This window comes from Macrotis lagotis, chromosome 3, assembly GCF_037893015.1.
Source record: "Macrotis lagotis isolate mMagLag1 chromosome 3, bilby.v1.9.chrom.fasta, whole genome shotgun sequence".
NCBI lineage: Eukaryota > Metazoa > Chordata > Mammalia > Peramelemorphia > Peramelidae > Macrotis > Macrotis lagotis.
The window spans coordinates 297,101,870-297,118,558 of NC_133660.1; the positions used below are offsets into that span (position 1 = coordinate 297,101,870).

General features: G+C 32.8%; 1 protein-coding gene across 1 annotated transcript; it reads left to right on the top strand.

The window, feature by feature from the left end:
- The first annotated feature begins 11,560 nt into the window (after positions 1–11,560).
- LOC141516856 (olfactory receptor 10AG1-like) lies at positions 11,561–12,484 on the top strand. Its single transcript, XM_074227819.1, has one exon. The coding sequence runs from the start codon at positions 11,561–11,563 to the stop codon at positions 12,482–12,484; it is 924 nt and encodes a 307-aa protein (XP_074083920.1).
- Positions 12,485–16,689: the final 4,205 nt, after the last annotated feature.

Here is a 16,689-nt window from a genome sequence, read left to right on the forward strand (position 1 = left end):
TAAATTTAGATAACATAAAATACTTGGGAGTCTACTTGGCAAGATAAATTCAGAAACTAAATGAAATCAATTAGAAAATATTTCTGATACAAATGACATCAGCTCTAAATATCTGGACAAATGGCAATTTCTCATTGATAGGATGAGGTAATTAATAAAAATTATAATTCAATCTAAATGAAGCTATTTATTCAGTGACATATACCAATCAAACTATTTAATTAAAGTAACCAAAGAATTTTAACTGAGCAAGAAAAAATAACAATAAAATTCATGAGGAGGAACAAAAGTCAAGAATACCAAGACATTTAATTTAACAATGTAAAGGAAGGTAGATTAACCATACCAGACCTAAAATTATATTATAAAGCAACAGGGATGAAAACTTTTTGGTAGTGGTTAAAGAAATAAAAGTGGTAAATTGGGTACAAAAGAAACAGTAGTAAATGAATCTGCCATTTGAGAAACCCAAATACTACAGCTTCTGGGCTAAGGACAGCCTTCAACAAAAACGTCAAGGAAACCTGGAATAGAGTATGACATAAACTAGACATAACACGAATATCTCACACCCTTTACCTAGGTTAGGAAAATGATTATAGAATTTCAACATAAAATGTCATTCCATAAGCCAGTTATGTGAACAAGGAATAGTTTATCTGTCAAATCAATGGGAAAGAGAAGAATTTATGACCCAAGAAGAGATGGAGAGAATCATAAAATGCAAACTGAATAATTTTGATTTCACAAAATTAGTTTTTTTTCTTAAATATACTTAGTGTACCCTAATGCAGTAAGTTGGGAAAAAAAATTTATAGTATTTCTGATAAAGGACTCTTTTCTAAATATATTGGCTACTGAGTTAAATTTATAAAAATACAATTCATTCGCTCATTGGTAAATGGTTAAAAGATATAAACAGGCATTTCTCAGTTGAAGAAATTCATGTTATCAATTGTCATATGAAAAAATGCTATAAAACATTATTGATTAGAGAAATGCAAACTAAAACACATCTAGGTTATCAGCTCAAGCCTATCAGATTGATCAACATGGCAAAATGAAAAGGATCACTGTTGGAGAGAATGTGGGAAACCTGGGATGCTAATGCTTTTTTGGTGGATTTGAAAATTGTTCCAACCTTTCTGAGCATCAGTTTGTTACTGTGCCAAAAGGAAAATAAAACATCTCATTTGAACCAGTAATACTAGTCCTTCATCTGAATGCCAAAGAGATCAGAAAAAAGGGTAGGCAATTTACATGTTCAAAAATATTTATAACAGCTCTTTTTTTTTTGTAGTGGCAAAGAATTGGAAATTGAAGGGATATCCATTAATTGATTAATGACTGAACATATTGTGATTCTATGAACGGAAGACATACTGTTATTCTGCAAGAAGTCATGAACAGCTGGACTTCAGAAAAGTCTATAAAAATTTCCATGAACTGATATTTAGTAAAGTGTGCAGAACAGTACCATTATGTGATGATCAACTATGGACTTGCTCTTCTCTGCAGTATAATATTCAAAGACAATTCTAAAGTATTTGTGATGGAAAATGTCATCAGCATCCAGAGAGGGAAATATGAAGTCTAAATGCAGAGCAAAGCTTACTATTTGAGAGAGACAGAGAGAGACAGAGACAGAGAGAGCGAGACAGAGAAAGAGACACAGAGAGAGAGGAGCACAATGAGCACCTTTCACAGATTTAGAGAACAACACACATTTACTTATCTCTGTCAGAATAGTCAGAACTGGTTTGGTGAATATGATAACATAAATACAGAAGGTGTTAAAAGAAAATACAAGTACTGCATAGGGTTTACCAGCAGAAAAGTTCATCCATTTCTAAGAAAACTGCATTTAGGGGCAGCCTAGTAGCACAATGGATAGAGCACCAGCCCTGGAGTCAGAAGGATCTGAGTTTAAATTCAGCCTCAGATACTTAATTACTTTGGGCAAGTCAATAAACCCCTTTGACTTGGAAAAAAAATAAAGGAAACATTTACTTCCATCAAAAGTAAAGTAGGTGGTGCAATGGATTGAACACTTGCCCTGGAATCAGGGGGCCCTAAATTCATATCCAGACTCAGATACATAATATTTACTTAGTTGTGTGATTTTAGGAAAGTCAGTTAACCCCATTGCCTTGCCTAAATAAAAGTACATAAAAAGGTATGAGATAAGTTTAGAGAGATGTAGGAATTTTGGCTAAATAAAAAGGCAGATAAAATTCATGCTTATAAAGATAGTAATAATCCAAAGTATTTTTATGATACCCTGAAAACTAGCAATGTACTAAAGACATATGCCTCTCCTCTAATCAGTGCTGCTGATGAAGTCACCTTGATTGGTGATAGGTACATGATCCTTTTGATATCAACTGAATACTTCCATAGTGTTTTTAAATGATAATCACCAATCAGTGGGGAAGCCACTGATCATTTTCCTCTTGTTGAAATCAATCCACCCCTAGTTGAAGTTCCAAATGAAGAAGGGGTTTGAATGATAATTAGAATTCTTTCATGTGGTAAAAGACCTGGGGCTTATTCTATTCTAGCTGAGATTTATAATTTGGGGAGTTCAAAGCTCATATAAAAACTGACTGTAATTTTCCAGTTTATATGACCTGAGGGGATTATCCTACTAGGTTCAAGGGTGCCTTCATTGTTTTTATCTATAAAGGTAAAGGGAATAGATTGCCCTGTATCAACGAGATGGGGTATTCCTCTCTTCGTCATTGCCAGGAGATTCTTACCAGTTTCCTTTCTAATAAGCTGATTCTTCTGGAAAATGGTCACCTACGTGACACTCAGCGTGACTTCAGAAAGGATCAGAGATAGTTGATATGGTGTTTGCTGCCTCCCAATTCCAGTGAAAATACCAGGAACAGAGCAGCGATGCTCCATCAGCCAATTTAGAACCAACAGACCAAATGAAGTAGTTTTTCATACTATAGATGAGTTACTTTACCTTATTAGTGTACTTTCCAGGGAAATGACATTGTGATTGTCACATGCATTTCCGGAAATAGTTCAATGATTGGACTATGTACCAAAATGGAGATCTGCATAACTCTCGCAAGGATCTCATTGGGAAACCTGTGCCATGCCAGGAAACTATTGCTTCTATTTAAATTCTCTTAGCAAGATACTCACAACCACCTGCAAGGAGAAGATGAAAGACACTGAGGTTCTTTCTCAAGCTAAACTGCCAAACATTCAAAAGTTACTACAGGGAATGCAATTCCCTATGAGTTCGTCTCATTGTCTGAATGCCCAATATATGCTTGACAAAAAAGATCATTTTGTGGAGAAATCTCACAGAGCAAGTCCTTGGGTGGAGGCTGTCCAGAAAAGCAGTACAATGACACTCTCAAGGTCTCTCTTAAGAACTTTGGATTATCCAGCATGGGGGACACAGCACAGGACCACTCAGCATGGTGTACCATCAGAACAGATGTGCTCTATGATTTCTATGAGTAAGACAGAATTGAAGTAACTCAAAGGAAAGGTGAGTTGCTCAGTTTAGAGAAGAGATCCCAGGTATTTACATGGACTATTTGTGCACTAGCTGTGGCACAGGTGTGAGCATTCTGAAGCACATATAGACCAGTGCAAGTCAGATATATTTTAAATTGTGTCTAACAAAGTGATTTCATTTTGGTCCTCTTTGATGATGAAGGATAAGAACCAAACAAAATGTCTATATGTCTATATATTATATATGTATGTATGTATGTATGTACATATATATATATATAATATATTTCTGCAACTTCATCCACAGCTATAGCTATATCTATATATAATTATAAATGATCTATATAAGATATGTAATGAAATAGATACAATTATAATTGTACCATGTTCACAGTGTATGTATATTTCTATGTATTCACATGAACATGCATATATAAGCCCATGAGCATGTATGTTCGAATGTCTGATTATGATATTGTTATATGATATATACATATTTATTTGTGTGAATAATGTATTATATTTGACTATTTAGTCTATAGAACCATACATAAAGTAGCTATGTTTGCATATAGGTCTGAATATCCCCAAATATGTAGTCAGATATAGCATACTCTAGAGAATAACAGAGATATTTCCTATGTACATTTATGTTTCTCCTGCTGTACTATAGATTTGGCTAGATGTGAAAACACAATACAGACGTTTGGTGATGTATGCTCCCTATCTATATCTAGTGCTCTAAACTTGAGCATCTCACCTTTGAGCTACTTGAATTCTGCCTTGCTCATAGAGCACAGCCCCTGCTCTGATGGCACACCATGCTGAGTGGTGCTGTGCTGTGTCCCCGATGTTGGACAAATCAATGATTTAAGAGAGACCTTGAGAGTGTCATTATGTGATGCTCATGGATATTCTCCTTATCCAAATGTAGGAGATAAACAATACCTTGATGTCCTAATGAAAATAATTAAGTTTCTTCTCTTGGTATCTCAGATACTTAGCAAAATGAAACTCATAATTTACAATGGCTGTAGGAATAGGTGTCTTGTTGTCTGTCTTTCCTTCTAAAAGAGGCCAAATGACATCAGGATGACGATGACTTGTAAACAAAATTAATTTAAGTGAAGCAGAACAAAGTCATCAATCTCACTCTTTGTTTCATAGTCATTGGAGCTTAGGGACAAAATACTGATCAGTATACCTGGCAGTGTTCCAGTATTACTCAGGATGCCTTACAAAATAAATGGAATTGATAAGATATTTTATGTATTTTAGGAAATGTTGATATCAGAAATGGTAAGCATGGTAGGGTTGTATTTGTAAGTACAAAAAGTAATAAACATGACTATGAAGCACATATATATATATATATATATATATATGTATATATATATATATATACTTGAATAAATAAATATTATACTTTATAATTGGTAATAGAGACAGAAACAGGAAAAATATGATTTATTTGGAAATATCATACTCCTAGAACAGAGGTCTAATATATTATTGTTAATAGATTCCACTTATCTACACATTAACATTTATTGGGATTTCTGGTCTGTCTGTCTGTCCATTTCTCTCATTCTGTCTATCTTTCTATGTCCCTCTGTCTCTGTTTCTGTCTTTCTGTCTTGCATTTATCTTTTTCTCTTATTCTCTTTCGCTATGTCTCCCTCTGTCTGTTTCTGTCTCTATTGTGTCTGTCTGTCTCTGTCTCTCTCTCATACCAGAGTGACACAGTTAAGAAGATCTTGATTTTGTAAACCTTAATTCTTATATTAAAAATAAAGAAAAAGAAAATTATACATCGTACATAAAGTTTCTAATTCTATGAGATCTTACCTCTAACTTATAGGTCGAAGGCATCAGTGACAACGTCAACTAAGAACTTAATGAGGGAAAATTATGTATAGCAATCACACATAGAATCCTAAAAGTTTTGATGGCTATCCAAACAGGCTATATATTAGCACATAAAATGTCATTGATTTGATTTATGATTCTCTAACCAATCAGTAAGTTATTTTTCAAATTTTATTTATTTATTTATTTTGTATTTTACAATTTTCCCCCCAAATCTTGCTTTCCTTCCCTTCCCTAACCCCACCCCCCACCGAAGTGAGTCTGTTACTTTTTACATTGTTCCATGGTGTACATTGATCTAAGTTGAATGTGATGAAAGAGAAATCATATCCTTAAGGAAGAAAAATACAATATAAGACATAGCAAAATTACAGTTTTTTAAATTAATGTTAATAGTCTTTGGTCTTTGTTCAAACTCCACAATTCTTTCTCTGGATGTATTCTCCATCACAGATACCCTAAAATTATGCCTGATTGTTTCACTGACGGAATGAGTCAGTCCTTCAAGGTTGATCCTCATCCCCATGTTGCTGTTAGGATGTATAATGTTTTTATGGTTTTGCTGCTATTGTTTAGCATCAGTTCATGCAAATCCTTCCAGGCTTCCCTGAATTCTCATCCCTTCTGGTTTCCAATAGAACAATAGTGTGCCATCACATACATATACCATGGTTTTTTAAGCTACTTCCCAATTGATGGACAATCACTCAATTTCCAATTCTTTGCTACCACAAACAGGGCTGCTATGAATATTTTTGTACAAGTGATTTATTTTTTACCATTTTTCCTAATCTCTTTAGGGTATAGGCCCAATAATGTTATTGCTGCTTGAACAGGTATGCACATTTTTGTTGTCCTTTGGGTGTAATTCCAAATTGCTCTCCATAAAGAAAGATTGGATGAGTTCACAGCTCCACCAACAATGTATTTGTGTCCCAGATTTCCCACATCCCTTCCAACATTGATCATGTCCTTTCTGGTCCTATTGGTCAGTCTAAGAGGTGTGAGGTTGTATGATAGAGGTGCTTTAACGTGCATTTCTTTAATAAGTAGTGATTTAGAGCAATTTTTCATATGACTATGGAATCTTTGCATATCCTTGGCCATTTGTCAGTTGGGGATTGGCTTGTTTTTTTTGCAAATTTGTTTCTTTATATTTTAGAAATGAGTCAGTCCTCTGTCAGAAATAATAGTTGTAAAAAAGTTTCGCAATTCACTACATTTCTTTTAATCTTGGTTACAATGCTTTTGTCTGTGCAAAAAGCTTTTTACTTTAAGGTAATTAAAATTATCTAGTTTTCAATGATGTTCTCCAACTCTTCCTTAGTCAAAAACTGCTTTCCTTTCCATAGATCTGACATGTAAATTATTTCTTGATCTCCTAGTATGCTTATAATATTGTTTTTTATGTCTCATTCCTGTATCTATTTTGATCTTATCTTGCAATAGGATGTGAAGTGTTGGTTTAATTCATGTTTCTACTATTCTAACTTGCAATTTTCCCAAAAGTTTTTATGAAAGAGAGAGTTTTAATCTCAATTGCTGGATTCTTTCCGTTTCTCAAATAGAAGATTATTATAATCATTTCCTGCTCTTGCACCTAGTCTATTCCCCTGATCTACCACTCTACTCCTAAGCCAATACCAGACAGTTTTGATGACTGATGCTTTATAATATAATTTTAGATCTGGTAAGGCTAAGCCTCCTCTTTTGTGCTTGTTTTTACATTAACTCCCTGGAAATTAATAACTTTTTATTTCTTCATATGAAATAATTTGCATTTTTTCTAATTCATTAAAGTAATTTTTTGGAATTTAGATTAGTCAGGCATTAAATAAGTAGTTTAATTTTGGTAGAATAGTCCATCGGTAAGTTCTATTCTATATCAAAATTGACAAAGATCCAAATAAGAGCAGGACTACCATCTCCTATTCTGAGATAAAGAGACCAGGTACCTGTCTTCTCAGGATGGTCTCTATCTCTGATTGTTTTACATAATGTGGAAGTCAAATTTACATCTGAAAATAGGGGAATTAGGTAATTGTCAAAGAGACAGTGACTACCTTCCTTATATCTCTGGAGAAACACAGACTTTGACAATGGGAGAATATAACAGGCAGACTTGCAAAACCAAATTAGGGAGTGATAAACCAAATTTTGACCAGAAATATAGGATAAAAGACATTGAACTTTTTCAATAAATATGAAACGCTCTCTCTCTCTCTCTCTCTCTCTCTCTCTCTCTCTCTATATATATATATATATATATATATATATATATACATATATATATATATATATGAACATGAGGAAATAAATATATTATACTATACATTAGATCATAGAGACAGAAACAGGAAAAGTCTGATAAGTAAATGAAAAAGGGCAAACGGAATAGGCAGAATTAGATGATTTTAGGACAAAATGATAGGTCAAGTTGTAAAACCTGAAGACACTCAATCTTGAATAGTTGGTAATGGTTTACCTATCCAGTTGTTCTTTCCTCTATTTTTGTTTGAGGATTGTGGGGGTAATTTAGCTTATCCTCATCCTTTGAAGCAATTTTGGGAGCAGAAAAGAGAAAAACTTACTGAAATCACCCAGGTGAGACATAGTAAAGCCCAGAATCAAGCTTACATCTTCTGATTAATAATCATATTGTTCAAAAACTTTCAGCTTCTACATCCTATGATTTTACTACTGCTCCTTCCCACAATCAAGGATAATTGCTCCCAAATTTCCTTTAGCAGTGGAATGTTACAGATGAAATTGTTTGGTCCAATATATTAGGGGATGAATTTTTCCTAAATATTTAAATTGAAAAATTGAGGAGAATAAGTGATTGTCAGTTATGTCAATGAATGGTTAAAAACCCAACTACTTGCTAATTACTTTAATCACTATAACACTATGAAGCAAGGAATAAAAAAGCATTGTTTACATATAATAGATGAAACTAAAATGATAAGTAATGTGACCTTTCAAGAAAGAGATGCTTAGGTTTTACCATACCCAAGACCTCAATATAGGCCCTTAATTCCAGTCTAGTTTTTTTATATAACTGTCTCATTAAGGGTATTTTACATGATTGGATTTTGAGTCAGAACACTTTTACTCTCATTAAGAAAATAAATATGGTATGGGAGGAGAAGTATCCCCAGAGAACTAAAAAGGGCAGGAATCATTTCTACTAAAGAGTCACACTCAGGGATTCCATCTAAAATTTATTTTTTGCTAGATAATTTAGTCCTTTTTCACAGAATTTATTGTTGCTTTTTGATGCATTATACTACCTAAGAGAGAAGAATCATGGACTTATAGAAAAAGAGTTGAAGTTACAGTCATGAGAAGCTTTTATTCAAATTTTCATTCTGGCATATTAAGAGCTGTGGAATTTGGGGAAAGGTCACTTAGGTTGAATGTAATTCTCCTCCTCTGAATAATCTGAATACCTGGGGTAACTACATTCTACTGCTGTTGCAATAATGTACATGAATATTTATAAAACCTTGTGTAAACATTAAAGTAACTTATGTAAGTTATTATCTGACTCTTATTTCCATTAACATTATTGAAGAAGCAAGAATTGAACAACGTTTAATTCTAACATTAGAAAGGTAAGTTTGAATTGTTAGTTGTCTCCCCTGGTGTTTTTTTGAATCGAACGGAAATATTATCTCTGACTTTCATGTTGATTTTAAATTTTATGAATTACTCAGTGATAGAAATTCAAGAGGGGAAATTTCCCAGGTAATAAAAGCTTCTGTCTTCAGCAAATCCCCTAACCCTTTGAGGTCTTTCTGTGAGTCAATGTGGACTTTGCCAGTAGTCACTTAAATGGCTAAATAAATTGATATGGTCTGTTTTATGGTGCTTCATTTTTTTCTTTTATTTTTTTAAACCAGAGTTATTTCCCAGCATATTCTATGCACTTAGATTCCATTTAAAAACAAACAAAACACAACCTGATAAAAAAAAAAAACAGGAACATTAGGGTAATCAAACATTATAACAATGAAACTTTCCATATATGAACTTCTCTCAATCTGCTAATCAGAACAAAAATGGGACTTTATCATCTGTTTTCCAGGACTAAGATTTCTGACTGTGATTAATCTGAGTTCTGTTCCTACTACCACCTCCCCCCATCCCAATTATATTATGATAGATTTGTATTTCTTCTTTGTTACTTCTCATTTCATTAGAAAAAAATATTTCTCCTCAAAACTCTTTCATTTCTCATACACTGATTTCCTTATGAGACAATATATAGTCAAAATTCTGAACCAAATACGTTTATTGCCTCATTATCCATCTTTTTCAATATTTTTCTTTGCTTTTCAGCTTCAGTCGATATTAATATTTTTGGAATATATGATATCTTTTTTATGACACTATTCATCTTGTAATTTATTTCATAGCAGATTACCAAACAAAATTTATAACAAATTCGATGGTTTATCTTTCACAATTAAAACTTTTTTGCAAGAATATTTAAATCAATTAACTACTTCACCAAGAGGATAATATTGTTTTTATTACCGTGGAAACACAATTTCTAAATGTTTCCAAAATTTGCAGGGTATCATGTTAAATGTCATTTTAATCTTTATTTTATTAATATTAGTGATATATAAATTGTAATTGATAATTTAACAATTTTATTTTGATTTTCTTTGATATATTATGCATGCATAAATATGTATGCATTTATGTGTTCTGCTTATGGGTATTGAACTTATATCGATATCTAAATCTATCTATAGTAAGATATTGTTATAAATTTTATATATAAATAAAGAAACATAGGAATATAGAGCTATAGATCTAAAGTTGGACGGAATCTTAGAAGTTATGCTTCACATTACAGATGAGGAAAATGAGACCAAGAAATGATGTTACTCACTAATTGCAATACACATGCAGCTATGTAATTGTTGAACCTGTCTTCTGAAGTGTAATGCTTCTACCTTGCAGAATGTTTCCATAATAAAAAATCCAGGATGGATTAAGAGGTCCCATGTTAAGTTCAGGAGTTTTATGAGTTTGCCTCATTTTTCTAAATATTTCAAACAATTGTTACCTATCACTTACCAAGAACCTAGAAACCTTCTAATATTGTCTTATCACCAGCACCATCTGGATAGTTACACCTGTGGTATGTTCTAATTCATGCTCAAGTTTAAATATATGAAATATCTTATTTTAGTAATGCCTCAATTTTCTGGCAAATAGATTTGAGATAGACATTCTAGTAAGAATGAGCTGGTCAATCAAAAATAAAGTGTGAAAGGATAATATAGTCTAGTGAATTTAAAAATATTAAAATGTGGTAACTTCTTACCAATAACAAATGAACCTCTAAATCTGGAATCTTAAGAATCAGTTAATCGTGGACATTTTTTAAGAAGCACATAGTCCTGAAATCAAAAGGTAGAGATTTATTCTACTTAAAAATTTTTTGAAGAGTACCATGCTCTGGACACAGTTTAAGAGTGACAAAATTGTATAAGGTGTGACTTTTTCATTTAAAATTCTTAAAAAAACAGTAGAATTCACAAGATATATATATATCTATATATCCACATGTCTATAGATGTGTATATGTATATATATATATATATAGACATCTGTGTATGCTTATGTAACTTGTATACTTGTATAAATGTCTGTATATGTAGACATATAGCTAGATGTATACATACTTATACATAGATATAGATGTAGGAAAAGATTTAGATATCGATATGAATAAAAATATATAGATGCAGATATAGATAGATTAGAGATTGAGATAGATATAGATGGAGAAAAAAATTCAAGTTACGAGAAGTCATTTGTTAATTGACAAATGTCTAATGTAGTTATTGCAATATGATTATTTATAATAGGGATGAAATAGGAATGCCAATATTGGAGTGAAAGTTCTACTCAGAAGAATGAGAGGTAATAATCTTGAACTGAAAACAGAGGTAAGATTCTGATAAGTTGAGAAGATTGGAGAAAGCATTCTTATACAGAAAATAATACCACAAGCAATGATAGAAAGAATGAAAGGTATGAATCAGAAATATGGTAAATGTAGGAGGAATATTTCTGATCATAATATCCAGCCTTCTCTTCTTTGAGGAAAGGGAAAATGAGAACATAGAAGGAAACTCATCAGCTGGTTCTCAATTCATTGTTTCTACAGGAGACGAAAGACATAATGGCAGGGGACAATGTTACAGCTGTGGTGGAATTCATTCTCCTGGGATTTTCTGATCTCCCCAAACTCCAAGGGTTTCTTTTTGGGATTTTCTTAATCATGTATCTAAGCATCCTAACAGGAAATGGTCTCCTCATTGTCATAACCAAGATTGACCCAGGGCTCCAAACCCCCATGTATTTTTTCCTTGGGAACTTTTCCTTCTTGGAAATTTGTTACACATCAGTAACTCTCCCCAGAATGTTGACAGATCTCTGGACTCAGAAGAGAACTATTTCATTCCTAGCTTGTGCTGTACAAACTTGCTTCCTTTATATTCTGGGAGTGGCAGAGTGCTTGCTCCTGGCTGTGATGGCTTATGATCGCTATGTGGCCATCTGTAAGCCTCTTTACTATCCTCTCATCATGAATCACAAAGTATGTGTCCAACTTGTTGTGGCATCTTGGATTATTGGGGTCCCAGTACTAGTAGAAGAGACATATCAGATTTTCTGCCTGAATTTTTGTGGTCCTAACAAACTTAATCATATTTTCTGTGATGCACCACCTCTGCTAGAATTGGCTTGTGGGGACACATATAAAAGAGAGGTTTCTGTCCATGTTGCTGCATTGGCATTTGTCATAACTCCCTTTCTGTTGATACTCATATCCTATGTTAAAATCATAGCCACCATCCTAAGGTTACCTTCGACGTCAGGGAGATCCAAAGCCTTTTCCACCTGTTCCTCCCACCTCATGGTTGTGGGCTTATTCTATGGGTCAGGAAGTATTGTATACTTAAGACCAAAATCTAGTCATTCTACAGGATCTGTTAAAGTGTTTGCTCTTTTCTACACTACTGTGACACCATTGTTTAATCCTTTGATATATAGTCTGAGAAATAAGGATGTCATTAGTGCACTGAGAAAATTACTTCTTAAGTGAATCAGTTCACAGAGCCATGAAAGCAATAAATATTGTTTTTCCTTTATTTTGTTTCACAATTCTGAGGAAAAATATACATATAGTTCCTTTTGATTGTAACAAATATGTACATCAATGAGAGCCAATCAATGGATTCTATTGGTAAATACAAGGTACTTGTACAAAATTTCCAATTTCTTTTACTAGATTGTGAATAAGCTGAAAAAAATACTATTACTTAAATAATGCAAAATATCAATTGCCTATAATATCATTATTTCTAATATTTTCCTAATATAATTTCAAAAATATGGATGAAGTAATTGTACTGGGGGGAAACAGAGAGAGACTGTGTCAGATACAGATACTGAGACACTCAGACAGACAGACAGACAGACAGGCAGACAAACAGTAAAAGAGAGAATGAGAGATTTAGCACAGATATATGTACAGAAAGAAAGGCAGAGGAATTTGATAGAAAAGAGTATAGATACTGAAAAGGAAACAGTCATAGAAAGATTAATTTTTCTTACTAAAGTAATTAGAAGAAATTTGAAGCATTTAAAAAATTCATACTTTCACTGTAATGCCAGAAATTTGTTTTCATTATTAGCATAATTTTGTGTTTTTTGACTAAATCATTTTTTTAGGTTTTTGCAAGGCAAATGGGGTTATAAGTGGCTTGCCCAAGGCCACACGGCTAGGTAATTATTAAGTGTCTGAGACCGGATTTGAACCCATGTACTCCTGATTCCAAGGCCGGTGCTTTATCTACTATGCCACCTAGCCACCCCCTATATCATTTTTTAACTTCGTTTTAAAATGTTCTTTCCACATGGTGTAAAAATATTCTAAAGTAATGGAAAGATTTTCCTCCTATTAATGCATTCTGAGTTTCTCAAAAGTTTATCACACTCAGCAGACAGAATTAAATGAAAAAAGACTTCATTGTCTACAAATATCAGGTAAAAGAAGAATGAATATCTCTATGGTTAAAATTGATAGTATAGTTTTATCATTTTATAACTTAATTTCATAGAATATAAAATATATAAATGATACCTTTGGATCCATTTTTTACAATTTGCAGAGGCAAAGTATACTCCTCTTTTGATGAAAGTTCATTTTTTCAAATGTTTTTCTACAAAATAAAACCATGTTCAGTGAGGTGTTGCATTGGAGTTCATATTAAAGGCAATAACATCCCCTTCTGAATAGTTCTCTTTAAAAGATATTTCTTCATTATATCAAGCTTAAATTTACTTCTGTATAATTTTTAACCCCTTTCCTTAATCATAATGTTCTCTATTGTCTTGCCAAATGCATCTACAACTCCAAATAAGGGAAGCAACAATCATTTATTCTTTCAGTTTGCACTATTTTAACCCCCCAGAGTTGTTTAAATATCTAATTCTGAATTCTATGGGAGATTTCCTACAGTCAAAGTTTTCAACAGCTTTTATTACTGTACCATTTCCCTATTTTCAGTGAATTTGCAGACAGCAAAACCCTTCAGACATTTCTCTCTTTTCTTAAATTAATTGCTCTCTAAATATTCCTTTAAAATATTATAAATATTGTAAATGTTTTTAAGCTAAGCAAGTTTTCATCTTTCCTTAACATTTGATTATTGCCTCAAATTCTAGTCTGAATACCTCTTTTTCTTTCTTTTTTTTCTCTCAGATCTGCTGATTTCAACCAATACTTCTTACTTGTAAAAATTACTATTACTTAAATAATGTTGTTTAGAGTCAGAAGGTGAAAAGCATGTGAGCTTCTCTGCCTAGCTTTATATGGTCTAAGAATGTAATGAGAATAAATAGAACCTATGCCTTCATTTCTGTAAAAGGAGTCTAGGAAAGATGAGGGGATAATTTAATTTTTAGTATTATTCCCATCTATTCTGTCTCTCTCTTTCTCTCTCTGTCAGTTTTTCTGTCTCTCCCACTCTCTCATTTATGTATGACTATATGTATATGTATATGTATATGTGTATGTGTATGTGTATGTGTATGTGTATGTATATGTATATGTGTATGTATATGTATAAGTATACGTATACGTATACGTATACGTATATGTATATGTATATGTATATGTATATGTATATGTATATGTATATGTATAAATACTTAGAGAAAGTTATAGAAAAGGAGATACTAAGGTTAAAAAAATGGAAGCTGAAAGCTTTTCAAAGCTTCATATCCCATCACCATAATGCCAAGAGCATACTTTGATTTTCCTATTATTGCAAATCTATGCAACTATCTAATCATAATAAAACATTTATTGATATACAGTACATGTACGAACATATATTCATAGTATAGCACGCATACATGTACATTGAAAATACACAACAAGTATACATGGGTGGAATTACGCAGTCCCTTGTAGAGATAATTCAATTTGAATCCAGAAAGATTCATCATCCATATTTCAAACTCTACCCCAGACACTTAGTAGTTTCATGACATGGGAAAATCATATAAATCAATTTGTCTTACCGTCCTCATTTTTAAAATGAGCTGGAAAAGGAAATATCAATCCAATCAAGTATTTTTGCCATAAATTTCAAATGGTGTCATGGAAAGTGAGATTCAACTAGACTGAATAAGTAAGCAATAAATTAAATAAATAAATGTGTGTCTGTACAATCATACACATACATACATGAATATATGCATATGTGTATACACATGCACATATATGTATCTATGTAGAGAGTTACATACATATGCCAGAATGAAGATATAGATATGCATTAAAAGAGCACAGCCATAGGAGGGTCTGTGTATATTTGTTGATGTGTGCATTCATTTATCTGATGGTCCAAATGGGAAACATATATTGTTGCATGTATGTGTGCATGCATAACTATGTGTGTAAGCTGAAATATGGATGTATGCACACATGTCTAAATTGCTATGTGTATACAGGTATGAATCATGCACACAGCCATATGTATGTATCAGCAAAGAATATCCATATAAATAAATCACACACAGAAGACCTGCCTATGCTTATTTAAGGCAAACATATGTCTTCATACTTGTACATATATGCATGCATTAGATATCTACACAAGATAGTAAGAAAATTGAAAATATGATCAGATAGTAATTACAGAGAATCCATGGGCCAGCACCTGGTGCTGAGCTGTTTATCATAGGATAACTGTGTTGCATGTTTCCCATTTCAGGGCAGAGAGAAGTGCTTATGATCAAGGGCATCACTGGTCGTATATTCTTTTATAGGCCCGAAAGAGAAGAGGGGTTTTAATCCCTGGTGGCATTTGCAAGGCTTGTATTCAGTCATAAGCAAGCAGGGGCTCTAGTTGCTAATGGGTTTTAATTCCAGGGAAGAAAGTAGCTGTGGTTTCCAGAGAAGGGGTCCTTTGGTAAGAACCAGAGCAGGCCAGGAGAACATTGACCTTGTTGGAAATAGGTGCACTGAAACAACTTAACTTAATGTTTTACAGAATTAGTAGTGAAAACAGCCATGGTTGGGGGACATTCTGCAGTTTGAGACAGTGAACTCTGCTCCCCAGTAGTAAAGCACAATGCAAACATGATGTCCAAAATCAAGAAATAGATGGGGGGGGGGATGAATAAACAACAATAAAAAAGTGACCGTAAAAATCTTCTATGGTTACAGGAAAGATAAAAAGACAAACAGAATAAATCAATAACATGAAAACATCCAAAGCATAGCCTCAAAGAAAACTGTAGTTTCAAGAAATCCCAATAAGAATTTCTCAACAAGCTAAAGGAAGTGATTAAAAAGGGGAGCAAGCAAATGGTTATAATAACCAAATAAATGTAGGAAGGGAATAAAATGGGAAAATAAATGACAGCAATGCAAGAAAATTAAGAAAAGATAACTAACAGGCCTGGAATACAAGGCACCAAAATACTGAGGGAAATATTTTGCAAAACAGAATTCGTCAAATGTTAAATAAGGAATAAAACCTAACTAAAAAGGTGAAAAAAAGCAAAAGGTAGAAAAGGTTGAAATGTTCATTAATGAATAAAATTTCTTTAAAGTTAGAATTGAGTATGCAGAAACTACTGACCTCAAAGGACAGTAGAAAAGAAAAAAAAAGTCAATGAAAAAATAGAATAAAATGTGAAATATAACACTGAAAAAAGTTTATCTAGAAAACAAGTCATCAAGAGAGTATTTATACATTTTAGTCTACCTGAAATCCTAGAATTAAAAAACAA

What these genes read in the sequence shown, in the direction of transcription:
- LOC141516856 (XM_074227819.1), top strand. Translation starts at nt 11,561, where the DNA reads ATGGCAGGGGACAATGTTACAGCTGTGGTGGAATTCATTCTCCTGGGA.